The sequence below is a fragment of the Plasmopara halstedii genome (genome assembly GCF_900000015.1).
Source record: "Plasmopara halstedii genome assembly, contig: Scaffold_208, whole genome shotgun sequence".
Taxonomy (NCBI): Eukaryota; Oomycota; class Peronosporomycetes; order Peronosporales; family Peronosporaceae; genus Plasmopara; species Plasmopara halstedii.
In genome coordinates this window covers 617,923-640,411 of record NW_020187129.1, presented here as the reverse complement: position 1 = coordinate 640,411, position 22,489 = coordinate 617,923, and the positions used below count along the sequence as shown (strand labels likewise).

General features: G+C 43.7%; 5 protein-coding genes across 5 annotated transcripts; 2 read left to right on the top strand and 3 right to left on the bottom strand.

Moving 5' to 3' along the window:
* Positions 1-487: 487 nt before the first annotated feature.
* PHALS_03113 (3-hydroxyisobutyrate dehydrogenase) lies at positions 488-1,586 on the top strand (the record flags this gene model as incomplete). The annotated part of the gene is made up of 3 exons (XM_024721793.1): positions 488-1,052; positions 1,116-1,275; positions 1,349-1,586. The coding sequence occupies 3 exons, from the start codon at positions 488-490 to the stop codon at positions 1,584-1,586; spliced, it is 963 nt and encodes a 320-aa protein (XP_024572934.1).
* Positions 1,587-1,663: 77 nt separating this feature from the next.
* On the bottom strand, positions 1,664-2,410 carry PHALS_03112 (dynein light chain 1; the record flags this gene model as incomplete). The annotated part of the gene is made up of 4 exons (XM_024721791.1): positions 1,664-2,087; positions 2,151-2,260; positions 2,323-2,352; positions 2,408-2,410. 4 exons carry the CDS (start codon positions 2,408-2,410, stop codon positions 1,664-1,666), a joined length of 567 nt encoding a protein of 188 aa, XP_024572933.1.
* Positions 2,411-2,444: 34 nt separating this feature from the next.
* On the bottom strand, positions 2,445-7,224 carry PHALS_03111 (hypothetical protein F444_05911; the record flags this gene model as incomplete). Its single annotated transcript, XM_024721790.1, has 5 exons — positions 2,445-2,471; positions 2,532-4,031; positions 4,098-4,283; positions 4,346-4,399; positions 6,874-7,224. The coding sequence occupies 5 exons, from the start codon at positions 7,222-7,224 to the stop codon at positions 2,445-2,447; spliced, it is 2,118 nt and encodes a 705-aa protein (XP_024572932.1).
* Positions 7,225-16,880: 9,656 nt separating this feature from the next.
* Positions 16,881-17,234, top strand: PHALS_03110 (uncharacterized protein; the record flags this gene model as incomplete). The annotated part of the gene is made up of 1 exon (XM_024721789.1): positions 16,881-17,234. One exon carries the CDS (start codon positions 16,881-16,883, stop codon positions 17,232-17,234), a length of 354 nt encoding a protein of 117 aa, XP_024572931.1.
* Positions 17,235-19,081: 1,847 nt separating this feature from the next.
* Positions 19,082-19,438, bottom strand: PHALS_03109 (uncharacterized protein; the record flags this gene model as incomplete). The annotated part of the gene is made up of 1 exon (XM_024721788.1): positions 19,082-19,438. One exon carries the CDS (start codon positions 19,436-19,438, stop codon positions 19,082-19,084), a length of 357 nt encoding a protein of 118 aa, XP_024572930.1.
* Between the last annotated feature and the right edge of the window lie 3,051 nt (positions 19,439-22,489).

Below are 22,489 nucleotides of genomic sequence, written 5' to 3'. Positions count from 1 at the left end.
CCTGAATCAAAGCACTGATCAGGATATTGTGTATGACACCACCTTGAATGACTTTGTTGACTTTCTTCCTGCTTATATTTCCTCCAATAAATTATCCCATATTTTGTAGCAAGCCTTCAGCTGTTTATTTACTTTATTCAATTTCTGTAGTAACATGTTTATCACGGTCTGAAAGTTTTCGAGAAAAGGTAAGACTTACTACAGACAGCACTAAATTCGTTTCGTGCTTAGCATGCTATTGCAGCAATAAAACAAATGTAATTACCTTTTTGGCCGGCCACAAATAAAATTGGATTTTTCTAATAATTTTGCAATAGTGGCCTATGAGAAACTTAAATTACAACTAATGTGCTGCACATCGACTGATGCATCAGATGCTTTGATGCAGAAAGAACTGTCTACTCGTACTTAGTCGTATCATTCACCACTTGAAGTTGCGAGTAAAGTTCTGTTCGCTTGTGTCATTTCTTTATATACAAAGTTCTCCATGTTTCGTAAGACTTTTGTCCGATCTACTCAAACGTTGCGGTCAACCCGCGCATTGTCTACCACATCATCCAAAGATTTAGTTGGTGTCATTGGTTTGGGACAAATGGGTGGTCGCATGGCTGATAATCTTCGTAAACATGGCTACAAACTCGTTGTGTGTGACCCAGAGGCCACTAATGTCCAAAAGCATGTAGACCAAGGTGCCCAAATTGCTGCAAATGCTCGCGAAGTGGCTGAGAAATGCGACACCATCATCACCATGTTGCCATCTACTGCGACTGTTGAAAATGTCTATCTAGGCACTGATGGCGTGCACGAAGCGCTTCGAAGCGACCATTTGTTGTTGGATTCAAGTACGATTGACCCAATCTTTACTAAAACACTAAGCAAAGAGCTGCATAGCCGTGGAGCGACATTCGTAGATGCTCCAGTATCTGGTGGTGTAGCAGGTGCGCAGAATGGAACGCTGACGTTCATGGTCGGTGGTGAACCGGAGGAATTCGAACGTGTCAAGCCGCTGCTTAAAGCAATGGGCAAAAATCTGGTACATTGTGGTGGAAGCTGTGAGAATGAATTAGTTCTTGTATTGGATACGTATTGTTGTACTAACGTGAGGTTATAATCAGCTACTGGACAAATTGCCAAGCTCTGTAATAATTTAGCGCTCGCGATCCAGATGGCGTCGGTTGCAGAGGCGATGAATCTCGGTACGACACTTGGCATTGATCCAAAGGTACTCAAGAACATCATGGACACCTCTACATCCTCATGCTGGTCTACCCTCGTGTAAGTCTCAGTATATTTCCTTGTATAACTTAGTCGGCTAATGGGTTGTCTAATCGTATTGTTGTCATGAAAGCAATCATCCTTACCCAGGATTGATGAAGAATGTGCCGTCATCGAACAATTATGAAGGCGGCTTTGCTATACAACTGCACCGTAAGGATCTAGGACTTGCGATGGATTGCGCTAAGCATGCCGAAGTATCCATTCCCTTGACATGCCAAGTTCACCAGCTTTATAATATGATGGTTTCTGGTGGTCATGGCAAGAAGGACTTTAGCTACTTGCTCCCGTATCTCAAGAATGGTAAATAAAAGCAATAATCGTAGTGCACTTGCAACTGAACGTCGTGTGTAAAAGTATATAAACAATGCTCTCTTGAGAGATAAAGCTACTGCCCTAACGCAGCGTCACGCTCCGTTTGTTTCACCATGTCACCGTCAATTTTAGCTACTTGAGGAATCCGCTTTAATACATTAAGGCGAGCGTCTTCCTTGCTCAAATTTTCGTATATGGGATTTCCTGTGAAAAGCACGTCTCGAAGCTTGGGTAGACTCGCTAATTTATCCAGTTCGTCCCAGCTTTTGATCAGATTATTTGACAGGAAAAGCGTCGTGAGATTCGAAAGTCCTGAAAGTCCATCGAGTGTCGCAATGACGTTGTACGATAGCCAAAGTTCTTCTAATGTATCGACATTATCGTCTAGTTTCTCAATCTTTTTGATTTGATTCCGACCTAATGACAAGATTCGTAGTTTTTTCATGCCTGATAAAGGAATCAAACGGTCAATTGCGTTCGTTGACAGCGACAATTGCCTTCAGTACAAACACCAAATCCATGAGATGTACACAGATACAAGTACTTTAAGAAAAACATACTCGCAATTTTTAAGACTATTAAGCGAGTTATCCAGCTTTACAATTGGGGGCATTTGGCAATACAACTTGATCACACTCGATTCTTCTGCCGTAGTCGCATTCTTAGCTTCCTATATTTTAATAGACCACAATAAGACAGAGAAAAAAAGAATTGAACTGTTGAAATACTTACCCACGCTTTAATGGCTTGTGCGCAGGTTGTCTACATGTCAGAAGTTAGCAAATTCATTAACTGTGCGTCTAACAAATGGTCCTACCATTTTGAGAAAAATCTGAACAAAAGATCGCGACGCTTTAAGTGATTGCTAATTTCTGAGATTTCTATTTGTTTTTAGGTATTGGCGACCGCGATGACACATTAATAACTGGAGCAAGACTTGCCTTGGCAGCTTTCCACTTTGCTTGACCTGCTTGCAGGAACTCAACGTGATACTTGGTGCGTTCAAAGTGATAAATTAAACTTTTCATTCGCTTGTCAAGTTTAGCAAGTATGGGCAATACTTGCGCAATAGGAGCGTTAATTTTCCTACAAAGCAACTCAAGCACATATTCGTACGCTGAATGCGGCGGTGTACGCTGAGAATGATTGTAAATGGGATAAAAGAAGGCATCAATTGTCTTATCTTTGTCGTCAATAGTGTCAGTATTGCTATCTCGAGAGCGTAAACGTTGTAGACGTTTTTCGATCTCTGCATCAGTTTCAGCAAGAATCCCGTCGACGTGAATACCAGGATAAGCAAGCAGAGAATTCCGCTTCAGCTGTAAATTTTGATCTTCGTTGGACAAAAGTGACTCGTCGATTGCTTGTATGCGTTGCAGCTGTTTCACGTGTTCTTGAAAATCATCAGGGATTCCAGATTTGTCAGGATCAATAAAAACTTGCTTGGCGAATTGAATGAATGAGTCGAGATCACGCCGAGATAAATCATATGCGTTGTGTACCGCAGTCACGGGTGGTGCTTTATTTCTCTTCTCTCGCTCTTCTTTGTCATTGTCTTGTTGGTCCCGCTCGTAAATCCACTCGTGCCAGTTCGCACACATTTTAATTGCAACAACTAAGTGAGCTACAATACCTAACTCAGTCTGAAGAATTGCATCAACCTTATCCTCTTTTTGAGTATGTGTTAAGCTAAATCTAGGATACCCATCAACCTCAGATTGGAGTAAGAGTGGCAATTCCGTCATTTTACCTTCAACATTTAAGAAACCCGTAATCCATATAAAATGGCGATAGACTTCAGGAGGGAAACCCATTGTAGCGCAAATACGATGAGCTGCAAGTGGTACATTTATTGGAGGAAGACGTAAACCCATGTGGTATTGAAGGTGATGTGCAGAGTATGCAATCTGAACAGTTGTCGCTTTGTGACGTAGCATCAAAGAATGAAAAAAACTGGCAATATACTTCACCGATTCTCGCACGTCGGGTGCGTCCGCACAGCACGTGGCCAGTGAATTATGGTACGGAATGACTCCTGTAGCAACCCAATCTGCAAAATCACTTGGCAATAAGCCCAAATTCAATACGCGCGATGCAATCATTAAGATTCCAATCAAATCCACAATAGAAAACATATTGAGCTCGTCAAAGCGCCGACGTGAAGGTGTTCGAGCTTTTAATTTTTTTCGAGGTTTGTCAAACTTTTCTACGCCATTTTGATGATCCATCTTTTCCTTATCTTCCTCATCATCTCTTTTCTTCTGTCTTTCTGCATCCCATTGCTCCATCAAGTCAAAAGTCACGACTGGGTCCATACTTTTCTCCTCCCTGCTTGTATTGTACATAAAGAATTCGTTATAACAGCGTATAAGTGGTTTTGTACCTTTGACGCCCCAAGTCTTCAAAAATTTAAACCACAACTCTTTCACAACTTTTGGATACTCATCAGCAGGAAATGTACTACTTCCAACGCGTTTGATTAAAGCACGAGACATGAAGTTCAGTACCATTTGAGTAGCAACGATACAGTCGAGCAGCTCTGGTAGCTTCGGTGTATCCTTCTCTTGTACCTCTTTTATCCGCTTTGTATCATGATCCATAAATTCATCAGCATTACGTTTTTTCTTGCGCACGTCGCGGCGCTTGAGCGTCTTAAGTGCCATTGTGATGTCCATACCCATATCTTCGACTTCCTGCGTCTCATTACGCGCCTGTAAAAAACTTTGTGTACCGCATAGATCACACACCATCTCACCAGAATAATTTTCGCTGAAAAACGAGTCGCCTGTGGCACCGCAGTTTTGACATTCTAGCATGATCAAGTCGTCAAAGTTTTCTGGTCTTTTTAGTCCATAGAGAAAAAATATTTGCGAATGAAATAATTTAGTTCACTTTCGTACAAAAGACTAAGTGACTTCTCAATATACCAAGAATAATTGGTATTTGGTATCAATAAAAAATTTGATGTTTTGATGGTGGGGCAGGCTCGCAAAATTTAAGTTTACTCAATATAGACTGCTATTATTATGCAAATAGACGCCAATAATAGCAAAGAATATACTCTTTAAGAAAAATCTGGTCTCAGATCATCCAATTGCTCGTCACGTAATCAACAACTAAGATATCAAATCAAATGCGTTTTAGCACTTTCAGACGTGCAACATCAAATCTGATTACTTTCATCTACCACTTTGGGAGAACACTGCAACGCTGCTTGTTTACACTTTAAGAAAATTAATACTGATATACAACCTAAGAGGTACGTGAAGAAACGCGACCCAAAGATAAAGGAACAAAAGTAGGAGATAAGAATTCTGATGAATCCAAAACCAAATGACATCTGACCGCAGTGGAACCTATATCAGCTGATTGAAATTAATCCCGCCCTTTTTAAGCAGATTGTGTAACGGTCGCCCTTCTGGGTGGTGTGTAACTGCTTGGTAGTCTTGGGCTGCGAAGACGCAAGCGTTGAACTCATGAAGACTGCAAAATAAACAGCGCGAAAAGTATTCTCGATGAAGACAATTTGTTACATGAGTTTGTATTACATAGCTGCGGACGGTAATAACATGGACAGCCTGGCAATTTCCCTTCCGGGCAAGTCTGCATGCGGAGTAACGTTAATGCGTGCTCAAAGTTGCCATCGCAAGGTATGTACTGCTAGGTAGCGTCTGAATCAGCGCGATCACTTTCGTTGAAGATTCAAGTATCTCCGCGAAAAGACAGGCATCAAGAAGCAAGAATCAAAGCAAGTTCAACATTAGCGGTGAGTGGGAGTGTTGAAACACAACGCTGAAAGTGCGTGGATGACGTCGCAAGTATTACGGAAATGTTTACTGTTATTACCATGATTACATAGATTACGGACATAATGGTAGTCATTCATTGGTCTGGATAAATAAGGCAGCTTGTTGAAGCTTCGAGAATGATTCGGACGGATAGGCTTAGATATAGCACAGGGTAGCGAGCTAAGAATCTAAGTATACTCACTTCGGATTTTGCCGACAAACCAACATGCTTACTAGGTTTTCCGGTAAAAGTGCGCGTTATTTCCGAGCGATTTCGTGGCGAACAGAGCTTACTGCGGCAAGTTTAAGCATGTCCTAAAGCCGTCCAATGCTGTGACACCACTTAAGAGGACGAGCGGCAGACTGCTTGATTCGGTAGCGCCCACCAATGTAATATGAAACTTGTTATCCGCCGCTTCTTTGTCCCTAGTGCCTTGGTAAGCATGCCCGCGAGCTGATGCTTTGTGTCGACGTAGTTGATTTAAATCGTTCTGTATTCTAGCATGATATCCCGCATTCTGGGCCGGTGCTATCGCCCCTTGGTTGTCCTTTCAGACTTGCGTTGCACGATTCTGCTTTTTGCCCAGGTCCTTCAACATCACGCGCTTCTACAATACTTCCTGGGTTAACAGGATTAGCGTCATGTACTCGGTTTCTGCTGAACTCAGCGCCACAGCTCATCTAACTTTCAACTTGAACATCATCCGTCCATTACTAATTTTGACCATCCCGCCAGATACAGATCGTCTGTCGTCGATGTTGCTTTCCCAAAATGCTTTAACCATATTCCTCTTTGAAATACAATTTCATGCAGGCGCTTTAACTTCAAGTATCTTATCCCACGAATCGCGGCTCGCCAATGCTGTATTCCAGGATTTCGAGAAATCTTAGTTGTTGCGTAACTACGCAGGCAAGTAGATCATGGATACTAATTTGCATAGCTGTGCGACAGTTTGATTTGTATATTATGGAATTAGATTTTGCAATGTACATAAGACAACCGATGAGAGAGCGAAATGACATTGACTGTATTTCAGTAGCTCTGCATCTGTTCTTGGCGATTGTTCTTTGGGAAGCTTGATATTGGATGCACATGGGTTATCGGTCGTCTTGGCGATCTGCTGGCCGAATTGTTGCGTAGCATCGTCAAAGTAACGTGTTTGCTTGATCATAAGCGTTCCGACTCTCTTGTCGTGATCAATTCCCATCCCCAAGATAAACTTTGCGTCACCAAGCACCTTAATTTTGAAAGCAATCTTGAGGGCAACTTTGACTTCACGGATCTTTGCACGGGTCTTAGGTGCAATTAACATATCGTCCACGTAGAGGCAAACGAAGATGTACCCGCTCTTAGAAAACTTTACATTCATGCACTGATCCGCGTCACAATTTGTAACGAAGACTTCATTAACCGCTCTATTCCAGGCGCTAGCTGCTTGTCTTAACCTGTAGATGGCCTTATCCAGCAAAAAAAATGATCTCCAGTAGTCCTTACTCTAGGCGGTATCTCCATATAGATCCGGTCACTTAGCTCGATATTTCGAAACGCAGTGTCTGCATCCAGCTGTTCCAATTCATATCCGTCTGCGACACATACAGCCAATACAACCCAAATCGAATTCATGTTTACAAGGGAGTACGTTTCTAAAAAATCCACAAACCGCTTTGCATAAAAGCCATGCCGTGTAACAAATGACTCGGCCGTTCTCATCAGGCGTCTTAGCGAAAGCTCATAGACATCCAATCGGACGAGTAGCTCCGCGCGATACAATCGACCAAGTACTGTTTTGTTCATGCGATAGTAATTCAGTCTCCATTGCTGTTCGCCACGCCACTGCCCCATCATTTGCAACTGCTTCAGCGTATGTGTTTGGAATGTCAGAAACCCCGTCGATCCTTGCCGCATACGCCAACACTGCTTCGACAAATAATCCATCTTCGTCAATATTCTCGGGCACTATGGAGACGGGGATATTTTGCTTTTTTTGGTCTTCTTGGTCCAGCTCAACGCCGTCTTCCAGTAATAGAGCTGGATCCCGAACACGCCTTGACCGCTCCGTGCCCGGACGGAACACCCAGCATTCTTCCCAATTATTTGCGGAGAGTGATAATCTGTCAGCTCTTGTCCCGTTGCAATCTGATCTTCGAGTGCTAAAGGCGCTCCAGATTGATATTGCGCTCTGATTCGACCTCGTCCATCTCAATATCTTGCGTAGATTTTCGACACTATTCATAGGGTCGTCTATCACCGGCCGTCGCTCAGCAGGAAAATGGGTCGCTATTTCGTTCATTTTCTTGAAACATGAGTAACTGATCAGTTTTCCGAGCACGATGTGTCGTGAATACCGATATATTTACGTTCGTCAAGCTGAACAGATCGTGTAATCTTGATTTTTGATGATTCCAAATCATAAACACTATACCCTTTGCGTTTTCAGCATATCCAAGAAGCATACACTTATAGCTGTTACGGTCGAGCTTTGTCCTTTTGGCCCTGTCAACGTGAGCATATCCTTGGGACCCGAACACACGCAGGTATTCCATTCGTGCTTTCTGCTTATAACTTACTTCGTATGGCCGCATATCACTTCGTTCAGTATTCACAGATCTATTAATCAAATCGACTGCAGTGCTTACAGCTTCCGCCCACTAAATCATCGACATGCCCTTGTAATGAAGCATGCTACTTGTCTTCTCCATGATAGTGCGATTTAAGCGCTCCGCTACACCGTTTTGCTGGGAACTATAAGGTACAGTCCACTGATACATGATACCATCCCGAAAGCATATAGCTGTAACGTTCTTGTTCACGAGTTCCGTTTCCTTGTCAGAACGAATGCATTTAATTTGCTCTCCCCATTGCTTTCGAAAAATGTCTTATATACGGCGCGCTTTGCGGCAACATCATTTTTTCTTTTCAGGAAGTAAGCAAACACGAAACGTGAAAAGTCATCCACATATGTTAGCACATATCTTGCTTCTCCTTTCGGTACCGTTTACATGTGTCCCATCACGTCCGTGTGATCTAACTCCAAAACACTCGATGTCTTATATATTGATTGTGAAGGAATCGTCGATACGGCCTGCTTACCCTTTATACATCCACTGCACATAGTCTTAATGCCAGGGCGTATAGCTGGCATACCATGCGTGACATGGTGATTTTTGTCCATACCGCTCTCGCTTGAATGCCCCATGCGCTCGTGCCATAGCTCCTATTGACTGTCAGCACCGGCTTACTCCACAAAACACGCTTTCTCAAATTTGCAATCAAGAACGAAAGCTTTGTCGACCTTTTTGCCAAGAGCTAAAGACTTGTTTTTACTCCATAAAATGCATAAAAAATGCAAGCTCTCCAACCGATAGCAGCCGTCTTTCGAGTCCTGGAATGTACAAAACATTTAGCATTTTGATGTTCTTACCGTCCATCCTAGTCAGCTTAACAGTTCCTTACCCAAGTACACACAATTTCTTTCCGTCTGCAATGGTCACATTGATACCCAAAATCGTATCATCAAAATCAAATGGGTCTTCACAATGTGGTTTCTTTTTCATATGCGATGTCGCACCGTGATGGATCATCCATCCATCAATCCGATTTTTGCCAACTGCGAACACCGCGTCTTCATCAATGCCATCGCTTCCGGTTGGGCTCATTTCATGTGTCAGACTCAATTACACTTGAAGCCCTTTCCCTTGAAGCCACCTTTACTCTTCCTTGGACCGTAATCTTTTCGTCCGGGTCCACGATTGCTTCTATATCGCCCACCGCTTCCGTGAACAAGAGAAGCTTTCTCTGTCGTCTCCTCCTTTGCAACCGTTTTTGATCTTTCAACAAATTCTCCTTGAACACGATTTGCTTGATGTCCATGGCATTTTCGACAATCGCCATAATCTGGTCATAATCTGTCTGGTCAGCAGTACCACTGGCTGTCGCGATCCAACAGGCTCTCCAAGCGATTGAAGTCCGACAACAAGTTCGTCAAGCGCATCCAGATGCTTCATCATTGTCGAGCCGCTCTCCATCTTGAACTCATGCAGGCAGCGACACGGTCGAGAAGCGTGGTACGATTTTAGAATTCCCTTAGAATACTCCAAGCGTGCATAGCCGACGACGCAGACCAAATTTTGGTCTGGCGCTGTAGTTCAATACCCTGAACGATGATCCCCAGCGCCTTGGCGTCGTTGAACAGTCATCTCCTCTTCCCTCTTGACGGCTTGAACGTGCACCAACATCCCTTTTCGCGCCAGCGTCATGCGCATGTTAACTCCAAGTGGAAGCAGTTTTCACTGCCTAAGAGGAAAACAGTTCGCTTGGACGTCATAGCTATGAGAATGAAGCGTGCTGAGTAGATTTCTTGGCGCGACTGTTAACGTGTTGGTCTGTTGGTAAAAACCGAAGTGAATATTCTTCCTTCGCTACGCTATGCTATATCTAAGCCTATCCGTCCGGATCATTCTCGAAGCTTCTACAAGCAACCTTATTTATCGAGACCAATGAACGGCTATCATTATGTCCGTAATCTATATTCGTAGTCATAAAAATAATAAAAGCATTATCGTAATACTTGTGACGTCATCCACGTGCTTTCAGCGGTGTATCTCAACAGAACAGCAAGAAGCTACATTATCGTGCTGTGGACGCTGCTAGATCGAGCAGCCTCGTTCCGTTGAGATAATCTCGCAGACCAAATTAAGTCATCTGTATGCAGATCGACTGCGCACAATTCTGAGAGAAATCCATGCGCCGTGATCTCCTAGAGGGCTTTGAACCACCGAGTTCAGGTCGATCTTTATCGTCAACGCTCAACTTCACTAAATCAGATCACCGTGCCGTAATAAAGAAAACGTGACAAGATTCTGGCACGCTGTATCATCCGTTGTGGGAAGCAAGGACACATGCAGTTCAACGCTCGCAGTAGTAAACTGCGCTCGTTTTTCGCACATGATACGCGTCTGAAGTGCAGTGGTGGTGCAAGACGCTAACTCTCGAGGTGCATCCAAGTCACGGACCGTATTTTTGTCACTGAATCAGGATCTTGCCAAGAACGAACTACGCGTGCTCCACATTCCGGTTGAGCTTGCAACTCAGGTCAAATCCGCTTAGCATCGACATCCAGCCTTGCAAGGTGGCTGATTGGGTCACGATGTGCTGCGAGCAGTGCCACATGCCTGAGAGCTCTATTCTATGCACAGCAACGAGCCGACCACTAAGTGTGAGTGCTGCAAGACTTTGGTAACTCACTTTGCTGACCATGTGGAAGCTTAGATCGGAAACGTACTTAATGATTGCGCTGTTGCTGAAACCTGACAAGAAAGGATACCTAAGCACAAGCGTTGATAGTATTGGTGTCTGGACACCAGACAGCTGTGGACAGTCTACGTTTCAACTAAGCACCGTTAACAACAATTTACTGGAAGGAGTGATCTTTGCTTCACAATCTGCTCAAACTCTACCATGTAAGCAAAGAAAATTTGGTCGTCTGCGCAGAACGTTCATATTGTCGTATGGTCGTGTGGTCTGTGCTGAAGCACACGCTGTACAATTCTTGTGTCTGTAACAGGTTGATCAATATTTTGACTATAAGATTAAAGAGCAGCGCAGATACCGGTCGGCTAGTGCAGCGCCGTACGTGGAATATAGTGCTGACTGAGTGTTGCCATTGATCAGCAGATGTGCGTGTAGCTTTGGGAACGAAAGCTGTATCAGGGAGAATCTTTTTCGTTCAAGGTCAACGTGCATCAGCAATTTGACTATGATCTCATAGTCAACGCAATCGAATGCCTTCTACGAGTCTGTATTTAATATAACGCTACTTCGTCGCAGATCAAGACGAAATTCGCAAGGCAACGAAGACACGCCTGTGATGGCTGGTGGGGTGGCCCTCGACAATCTTCTTCAGGTTTCGATGAACAAGTCAAGTGTCACGGTCTGGAGTTGATGCATTCATGTTATATCAGCAAAGTCACCTAAATGGTACAAGCGCGATCAGTTGGCAGACGTCTTTTGCTGCAGTAAAGACCTCTTCTTGCAGCAGAACAACCGCTGATCTATATTTAAAAGCGCAATGCGTCAAAATCAGTCGTCTGTAAAGATTGTCATTATATTGAAACATGTCTGGCACCACTTTGTAGCGCTAAGCAATAAAGTCGTTCATGTCTAGATACGACGTCGCCGTCATGTGCTGGATCACGCTGGCGGATTCTGCTACCGTGAGCTCGGATTCAAGCATTTCGCCGTCAAAGTTCAAGACGAAGTGCAAGATCAAGGCGAGCTGCTCAACGTCGTCGAGCGGAGGCGCCGTGCGAGTCGGACCATCGGGGTCATCCATTTCGACGTTGCATATAGCGGGAGCTTGTGAGAGATCTTCAAGACATCTTTATCTGATGTCATGATTTCTTCGATCGAGATGTGCTGCCAACTTGTATCCACCGAACCGACGAAGTGCTTTACCGAACGCTTCGTGATTCTTCATGAAAATCGAGCGCGGCAGTGTATTGCCTGCATTTGCTCGCCTTCAGTACAGTTTCCTTGTAATTTCATATCGCTTGTCATAGGGCTCATGACCGTCTTTGCCCTTAGACACGCAGCAACGAGCGACGGGTTGGTCCAGCGCAACGGGCATTCAACCGACTCGTCAATCTTTTGGATCCTTTGGAACATGTCGCAGCCATGCCTTGAGACTTATCGACCGCTTCTTTCAGAATTTTCTTTCAGAATTTGACTGGGTTTAGCAGCGCACAAGTGGTCCCAGCGTCATTATTGACCGCAGATACGATTTGCAAGGTGTCAAGTAGGTATTCATCGAGCCTCAAGTACTTCAGTTTGAAGGGCCGCGAACCGGAGCGGAGCAGGACATTGTGTGTGTGATGGTGGCCTGCTCAAGGCAAAGTTGATTTGGCAATTTCGAGTGAGTGAGTCGGCGATCGTGCCTTTGGTGTCGAGTTGGATGTTAAAAGTGGGAAGTAATGTTATCCTATGCATTTAGTATTGCATTATTAAAATACGGTACGATTGTCCGAAATATTCATTTACGCATGTTGTAGCTTTGAAAAATATAGATCGCCTGGTGAGAAACGCTTAAGCAAATATGTGTAGAATTAGCTTATATCAAAGTAATATATAGTAATTTACTCTTGAAATAGCACAGCAAACTGAAATTGTTGGTGACTTTGTAGACTATCGGCTCTGCTTGATATCAGAGCGCACAAATCCAACCTCCTTGGGTTTGTGAACGCGGACTCTGAGAGTCAAAACTTCGTTTGTGTATGGCCAACGGCAACACCGTGTTACTCGAAAGCATTTTTAGTCAATATCACAGCCTAATTGGGGAAACATTGTACCATCTACGAGGATGGAACATCAAATGTTTGAATATCTGCCTCCAAGATACATAGACCAATTGAGGAAGATTTTATCTATTCTGGATCCAAATAGGATCAGAGAATTGGAGGTCAAGGGTCAGAAGCGTTATTCACTTGTTCGGAAGCGCTCATCAGCTTCAAGCTCACAGTAATGGGGCATGTCTGTAACCCATGACTGGTGGAGGAACAAATACGTTCCATCTTGAGATCGCTGAGATTGAGCATCCAGGCGGTTGCGGCCAGAATGCTGTGAGTTTTACGTTTGTATCAGTAAAGTTGTGGTGGCAATGAAATCGATCTTTCTCCACAACCTATCTCCGGGATTGAATATCGCGCGCGTGAATAGGTGCTTACGTGCAAAACTTTCAAAAGCGAGCGTTCCCAAGGTTGAGGTTACAAACGTTGCGGGGATTCGTACTGCTCGATTAGGCAAATCAAAAGCGTTTAAAGCAGCTGTTTATTTGTCGAGGAGGTCGATAACCGAAAGATTATGATAAGGGCTTAAGAACGCTAGTTCCGAAATGCCGTTTGGTCCCAATCGCAGATGCGGCAGCGGTTGCATCTTCATGAAAGATATCCAATCGGATGCTGCTCCCGCCAAAACTTCTTATGTTTACACTTCCTCTTCTGTAACGGGGTTACACGTCCCCTTGTATGACAGGGTGGGTCACACAAGACGGTGTGACCGCACAAAGGTGTGAATTGCACAAGTCAATGTAATCACACAATTGTGTGGCTACACCGTGGGAGGACGGCCAGTGGTTATGCATATAAATTTGGCTTCACTATTTAATCTAAATAGCCTAAAGATTTAGATATAGGTGGCTGTGCCGCAACTGAAACAAAAACATATAGTTTCAATTTGAACGGAAGCGTGTATTTGCCTTGGCTAAGGTTTTCTAATACTCTTGAAGCAGATTGCGATCCGCTACACTCGTACTAGTTTTAGTATAAAAAGGTCCATGACCTTAGTAAGTTTTTTTATACAAAGAGCTACGGCAGTCCCGCTGCATCTTCGGGGAGCAGAGGGCATCGCATGAAATCTGCAGTCCAGCTCCTGTGTTACGAGGGCCTGAATAGTGAATACTCTACGAGCATGTCATGGGCTATGGACCTCAGCCATGCCAAAGAAAAGAAAAGAATCTTTATGCTGCCAGGCAGCACCGCTGAACCTGCAGTACTTTCATCTGCGGTAGTACTAAACATCTGCACCTTGCATTTTTCATAGCTCCTAGCTAAGTATCATGACAGGTCGGGCTCCGACCTACGACCCGACGACGAACCTATCCCGGGAGAATATCAAATCTTGGTAGGCGCAGAACGTCCGGTTGTGAACCAACAGTGGTCAATGGTCCCAAGTCCTAAGAGGTGTTACGATTCTAAAGAGAGATGGGGTTGCAACGTCCTGGGATTTGTGAAGCCGCGAATCATCCAGCTTAATTCAGCAGTGTCGCATATGCGCGATTATCAAGAATGGTAGACAGTACGTTTAGACATTGGAGCGCCAAAGCTGGATAGAAAGATTCGTTCAAGGCTGGAAAGCACGAGCAATAGGTCGACTTGAAGATGAAAACGTTAGGTGCCCCACACTCTTTTTATGAGTCGACTGGAAGCGAAATTTTAGGCTCCACGCATTCTCTCTCTGATCGATCATTGGCGAGTCATAGTTCTCTTCTGCCAGGAATTAGAAACATTCTGGCGGGGGCACAAACTGCGATACCTTCCGTGCAGGACGTGGGTTGTCCAGCACAGATCACAATGTGTCTTGAGCTGGACTCAGAGGATATCGCTGTTTCACAGGATGTATCGCGTTTGAGAACAAAAAGTAAAACTGCATGGTGTGGTCCCCATCGTGTATCTTAGTCAGTACGGCTAAAAACACCAGTGAGCTAATGTCTTCTGTGTCAGATCTGGAGGAAAGTGGGAGCGACTGGATGTCGCAGTCTCACGTGACAGCGCCGTGCATTCAAGTGCGAGTTGAAGTCACGACAAAAATAAGCATGTCGTGAATTTCAGAAAGATAGCCCGTTTCCGTCACGATGTGAAGATGAAGATACTGCAAAGTCAACATTTTTGTGTGATGTTTCACCGTACAGGGCAGTTTAGCTCCACCTATGTGCTGGGAAAGTTTGCCTACTTGTAAATAGAGTGACCGAGTAGTCTTAGGTGCTAGGAGATTTATCTCTCCACTTAAGGCAGAAGCTCTTGTTAAGCTGAAAAACTCTTTACTAAGGAAATTTGTGCAAGGAAGTACGAGACCGTGATTTTCGATATAATATGCTTGGTATCAAAGCAGGGACTAAGTTTGTCATCTGTTACGGATGAGCTTGTCATTCAGAACGCTCACAGAGCACTCGGTGCGGTGAGTGAGGCAGTACATATCAAGTGTTACAGATCCTCTCTATCCTTTGTTGATGTAATAAACCGGCGTCGTGACGAGAAATCTGCAACGCGTATTATTTTCAGATAAACGCGTGTGTCATCGACTTGGTTTCCGAAACCAAATGTTGCATCACACAGCAATGAGTATTGCTAAGGAAAGCGTCTGTGATTTTTACCTCTCGAAACATTAAGCATATCTGGTGAATGGAAGTAAATCTCGGCGGCAATTTTCTGTGTGATACTGTTTTACGGTAAGTGGCGAATTGTGCATGCTTAAAATAAGCTAAACGCAGCCACAAGTTCGGTGCAAACTCCGAAATCTAGAAAGAATGCACTGCAGAACAGCATGGCTGGCTGAGTTTCGCTCTTTACCGTCGACTTAGCTATAAATATTACCAAATGATGAATAATAGCGATGTCCCGCTCGTACTATTAGCGGGATGCTATTGGAATGGCTGGTTATGACACAGGAGCTCTTTAGTGCATTAACGAAGTTTAATTATCGCGTGACACAGCTGTTTGGACAACATCTTGGCTACAACAAACGTTAGTACTGCGTATTGCACTGAGTTTGGCTGTCTGCCAAGTGCAACTTCAAGCGGCAACACAGAAATGTTTAGAATGCGATAATTAGGGTCGTTTTGAACAAAGACAATTGTGCGAAAACCGAAGACTCCGTTAGACACATTCGGCCAACCTACGTTTGCAATTTTGAGCGCTAACTTTATGGTATGAAATACTTCTTTGATTGTGAAGCGAAAAAAGAGCTGAGTCCATATTTAGAATGGGCTTCATCGAGCAAGGCTGAACACTGCGTCTTAACCATGATAGTGATGCATTCATGATACGTGTGGTGCCTTACGCTGACAATTCACATTTACAAACACATATGTTGCGCTATCCACATCTCCCAAGCGCGCGTTGAACCAATCATATTGGACAATTTGAGCTGACGAGCTGGACGGCGGACACAAGCACATTACCGATGCAAGTATCTGTCATAAATAGTGCTGTCGGTAACAACATGTATTCAATAGCGGCTACGTCATCAGACCCTTGCAGTGACAGTGAAAAACGAGATCTATCGGATTCTTGTGTAAAATGGAACGACAAGCTGGGGGCGCACCAATTAGAAGAAGTTGATTGCTTTAAAAAAACAGAGGCAAATTTCCTAATGAGTCAAATCAGATAAAGCAACCCCGATAGTGCAGCATCTTCGATAACTCAAAACCGACGTCCTGGTCTTACAGGGAACAACTTTCCCGCTGTTTTCTGCCCGCCTTGTCTGATGTGGTGTAATCAATATACCATGTGAGGTAATCTGGCCTCTTAGAAAGAGTCGAAAAAGAAAACACGATTAGCAATGACAAGGCCCTTAATGGATGGCACGACCAAATACTTTATCAATATCGGTATTATTTCGCTCACTATCATAGTTCTTTTTGCACAAGGCAGCAAGTCATTCAGGCGACCTACAAACACTACTGGATCTTCATCAAGACCGCCACATCACTTGCAATCGTTGACTAGTGACTATTAGTGCCCTCTCCAAGTACCGATTGGCTGGGCAAATGCGTTGAGATTCATATAAATAACGAAAGAAAACTTCATCATCTCCCCATAATGCGCCAAGCCCTATTCAATCATGCCAACAGTGACTGCGCCAGAATGAGCTACGATAATACTATCTGACTGGCTGCAATTAATCAGTGATCAGATAAGAATATATTAAATTTAGAGTGTCCCATAAAGCAGATGGCATGCTTGGAAATAGCGACTAGTTCCCGAGCTCTTACGAAAACCAGCCGCAAGATGGTTGGCGCTGGTCGCGGGCCAGCATTAATTGATGAACTAAGAATAGTTCACTTCTGGCGAAATGTTTGGAAGCGAGCGAACGCAGGGCTGTTTAAAATGTGTTGTGAGTCAAGTGAAATTCTGCATGTAAAATACCAAGAAAATTTGAGTTTCAATTTTGTCATCTTTGCCCCTGGCTCCATCGCCACTCTTATCCTGGTACATCCTCCGCATTTTTTGTCTTCCTTAGGCGGTAGCATGATCGCTCGTCGCTGCGATCTTCTCACTACGGTGTGGGAACAGACCTTAGCGTAAGTTCGACACTTGATCGATAGCAGAATCAGATATCTCTTGAAGATGAAGAGGAGAAGAAAAGAAGAGAGAGGGTGTGTGTGGTAAGAAATGAAAGGTGATGGGATTGTCCGCTGACATATGCGCGGTGCTTTGCACTTCGTAAGGTCAAGCATTTGTTGACGCTCTAGTCGAGCGTCTGCTTTACTGAAGCTGGCTTTAGAGTCTCAAGAACAACGAGACAGCACATTTCCTCTCACCCGGTGTGAGAGCCATGTGTAATTTAATAATGGAGATAGCGGGCTGTTGCCTAAAGCACAGGTGGCTGGCTCTCTATGGGGTGATCATCTATAACCATAGTAGGAGCTCGGTGTTGTGTTTGCGCTAGTGCTAGAACCACGCATAGGCATGTAAGAGCGTGGTGGGTAGCTTCAGACGACTTACAGTATAGTCGCGACGCCATGATTAAGCCAAGTTTGTCGGAATCATGCAATTATAGACAGATTAGGAGGACGTTTTATGCCAGATCGAGTTCGTGAGTGACGAGGTGGATATCGTCGAAATTTCTTAGGCGGATAGTCAAAACACTTCTTATCTCTGATAAAAGATATCGATTTCGTAACTCGTGTGGAAGTTAGTTGATAATGAGCTTGGCGTTATCGTGAGCTTCATGGCGGGCGATCAGAATAACTCCCTCCGATGTAAAATGACGCAGAGATCATAATTTGCGCGATAAGGAGGTTGAGCAGGTGACAGCGATTATCACACCCAGACGTTCTTCAAGTTTAGCAGCCACAATATTACGTCACGCGCGTCATAGCGTTTGTAGACGCGCCACAGCGATTTTGATCAATTCAGACGCATCATTCTGACGCGGCGGCAATGGAAAATGCACTCAGACGTTTGTCACGTTGTCAGCAGCTACGCATTGGGTTCTTTCTCTTTGGAAAACGGATATACCATGCATCGCCGAGTTCTATTGGATTGCTCTGCCGATTATTTGTAAAGCAAAACGCGAATTACGGTGACATGGCACAGCTTTTCATCACTTCTCTGTAAAGGGGATTAAGCGATCTTAGGGCACGGCAAGAGAGGCAACCTCGAAAGTCGTTTCAGGTGTGCAACTTTAAACCTATTTAGACCAAATACTGTCATCAGAAGCTCTTCGGTGTTTTCCATGGCAAAAATAATAAAGTTTATCAATGAAAATTCCTCACACTTTGAATCATTATGGCCAAAAATATATCAGCGAAACTTATAGGGCTAAGAGGTTTGGTTGGGATTCGGAGAATCTCGGGAGTCACTTATATTGAAGCGTAACATTATACGGTTAGGTAGTAACAATAACTGTTAGTCAGCATGCACAATGCAGTGTCCGAAGTTAAGATCAATTTGCATCGTCGCTGCGTCGGAACTTTTATGGTCGTAATTGGAAAGCGGTTGATATACGCTTCGAATATCGCTAAAAGTGTGAGCTGACTTTGTGCTTTAAATGAGACTATTGAATCCGTATCACTTCGCTCCAATGGGCGGCTCATGCGTACTGTTGAAAGCGATGCAATGTATCAATATAGTTGTAACCATTTGCTCAAAAACAGCATTTTGATTCTTAAAGTTTGGAGTACATCAAGCCATAAGACTCGATTGAAGGCTGTCTGAACGACGACCCACGAAAATGTGGATGCGTTTTTCTTTAGACTCGCCGCGCCTTCAAATTTTTGAAAGCTCATGGGAGCGGTGACCCCCACCGGCTCTGCCCACTGAAAAGATGAAGCTTCCATGTGAGCTGTATTTTTCGCTGGAGTTTTGTCAGGGCCATAACCAGTATCTGGTGAGATGATGTGGCCACTCTCACATTCTCTTATTATTGTCTACCTGTAGTCGGTAAGAATCGGAGGTGAAGGCGAGTTCACCTTGAAGCTAACGTTGCACTTAGTACTTGGCGAAGCAAATTCTTCTAATAGACACACATCCCATTGATTCTTTCTTGGTAAGCCACATGAGCAAACGTAAGCCTTGAGGTACTTGAGAATTTTCGACTTGGAGCTTCCAGGTGATCTCAATTTGTGCGTGAGGATTGGCAACCCATCGAGGAATAAAACTATTAAGCCTTTCAATGTGGTCAAGTGCTGTTTTTGCAGAGGGGCAAAGTTCAAGAAACGAGGCTTTGCAGAAGTTGACATGCTATCGTGGTCTAATTTTACTTGCCCGATCCGGCATGAATTCATTTCGCCAAGAAACCCAACAAAGCGATCCTCGACGTTCACTACACTAAGTTTGTGCAAGTAAATTGCCCGATAATCAACTGTGAAGTTTTATCTCTGCGGCTCAAATTTTCGAATCCTAGCTTTTGTTATCTGCATCAGGGTAATGACGAGGCGTCGATACTCAATTTCACGCTCTGCCAACACAAAGTGACGAGTCTATCTGACTTTTGTTGAATGGACCGCTTGAGCCGTACAATGGCAAATGCAAAGTGAAATAATCAATTCTTAGTTTACAGCACTACTTGTTACATACTGCTCGCGGCTGGATCTCATGACATCTAGACCTACTAGATAATTTGTAGTATGCTCCTCCTGAAAATTCTGGCGTCTGCTGGCTAAACGAGATCTGATATGTATACCATTGTCTCCTCTTCAACACTCTCCCTCTAGCATCAGTGCAGGATGCCGGTACCAGTCTGATGGGTTGCTTTGGTGAACGTACTGAACAGAGAAAAACCATCCAGCTGCTCGTAGTAGTGAGTTCAGATCGCCACGGCAAGCCGTCTTGTCATATATTATGAGAATTCGACTCAACCCATCTCTCGGACCAACAGCAAATCACACTGTTACAACATACACCAAGTTCGGTACACTGAACACAGCCTTGTTCCTAAGGCTTTGTTGCAGCAGAACAAATCGAGCAGCTACCACGTAGGTTCTATCAGAAGCAGATTTGACCTTTTCCCCAACAGGTTACACTGCGCCTTGGATGCGTATCTTGGATTTAGAGTTTATAGCGAGATGCTTCTTAGTCGGGGAATGAGGGATGGCGTTTGGTAGTGAAGCGAAGAAGTGTAAAAGTAAGACAAGGGATGGCGTTTGGTAGTGAAGCGAAGAAGTGTAAAAGTAAGACAAGGAACAGTTTTTTTGGTTTTTTCGCGCTTGAAAAGGCAAACATTCCTTGAGATGGTTAAATTTTATGCTCGTCCAACAGATACAATGCTACAACTATGCGATCAAATTTTGAAACAATTGGTCACGACGCGGCAACCAATTTGCCTGCTCGTATCGTCTACTGTGTTCGCTGCAAGCGTCAAAGTTAGTCATGATATTACAAGCAACAGAAGGTCACCATGAGTATTACATGGAAAGAGTCATTTGTCCTCTCAAATACAATCACTGAAATCAAAATTATATTCAAGTAAAAAAGAAAATTTAGAGAAGCCTGCTTCCTGAACATTAGCAGTACGTGCATTATGACTAAAACGATCACACCTGGAACCCTTGCAACTAGTAGTTTACTTAAAGTGTGATTTTTTCCCTCTGATCGACCTTGTTCTCCGTGGACCCTGCCGGGCGATCACGCTTTTTAGTCACTACACCTGATGATAAGCAACTGCAACGGCCCCTAGTTTGCCTAATTCAAATATGCCATGACAACAGCGACCTGAATCTCGTCGGATTTATACAACCTTTGCTCGAGGGTTCTGATTAAACTCTTACTTAGAGACGAACATAATTCAGAAGCTACAGCAACGGGTTGAACAACTGTAGGCACTAACAACTGCTATTGACGATGAATTACTCCAAGGCTGAGTCTCGGGTTTCCTTTAACAATTCATCTAAGGATGATTTGTATTTATAAGCCTCTTGTATTATTGATGTTCAGAGTGGTCGGGCGATAGCATAGGGTGATCCATAACCGGGGTAAGTGGCTGATTGTAACGGGCTTACGCGTACCCTTGTATGAAAGGACGGATAGTGCGACCATACATAGGTGTGGATTACACAAGTTGGTGTAATCACACAGTGGTGTGGCTACACCGCAACAAGAAGCCACCAGTGGCAGGATTGCCAGTACTAATGCATGTTACTAGATCAATTAGTATTTTCTATATAAACTAGGTATTACTATATTCACCAGAAACCTAGGGTTTTACACATTGACGACTCCGCCGCAACTAATCAATCGAATACAATTTCGATTCTGCACATAAGCGTTCGTTTGTCTTGGTTAATGCAGCGGAGCTGCCGTAGCTTAGCGTTTGAGGAAGCGTAATTAAGGTCACCGACCTTTCGTTCTTTACAAGAACCAATACGAATGTAGCGGATCGCAGTCCGCTACCTCCAAGAGTAGTTAGTACCCTAACCAAGGCTAATAAACTCTTCGGTCTAAACTCAAAACTGATTTTTATTTTTTCTATCTGCGGCAAAGCCGTCTAATTTTAATTGTTTAGATTTTCCCAAATATCTATAGTAAAATCTAAATACATGCATAACTACTGACTACCTAGCCACATATTGTATTCTTGTTTGGGTGCAGTTACACCATGCCCATCTCATGTGACAACCCCCCTGTTACCAGAGTACGTGTAACCCCGTTACACCTTGGATTGCGATCCGCTGCACTCGTACTGGTTCTTGGAAAGAACGTAATGTCGGTGAAGTTAGTTTGACTTCCTCTAAGCAAAGAGCTACGGCAGCCCCGTGCACTGATTCATGGCTGGTTTCGCATTCTAATGCATATACAGAATGGACAGGTGGCCTGTGAAAATAGGGTGGCTTTATTATTTCATCCAATGAAATTTTGTTAATAAAATCTTCCCTCACGCAGATCCATTAAAGCTTTGCAAGTCAAATGAATTTTACAGCATTGAATACAACAGGAAAACACTGATTCCCTCTTTCAAGCATTGAGATCAACTTCGATCACAGATCATAATAAGATGTCACTCATGAAATAGCAAAGCAGACTAAATTAGGCCTCCTTCCAGCTGTCCATTGATGATTTGGGGGTGCAGATAGCTAAGACGGGGGGAGAAATAGGTTTATTTTTACTGTTAGACACCCAGCTATATACCGTACTTCACAAAACAAACACCTGACCTCTTTTGAAAGGTGATTTTGTGAATATTAAAGGTGGTCAAAAATGAACCGAAATTGTGATTATTTTGTTGAGTTTTCAGGACACCTTTTCAAAATTGTTGACGGTCGAAACAAGGGTTAAAAACGATAAAACTGATCTTTAATTGGTCAATAGCAACCTTCTTATTCAAGGTCCACACATTTCTT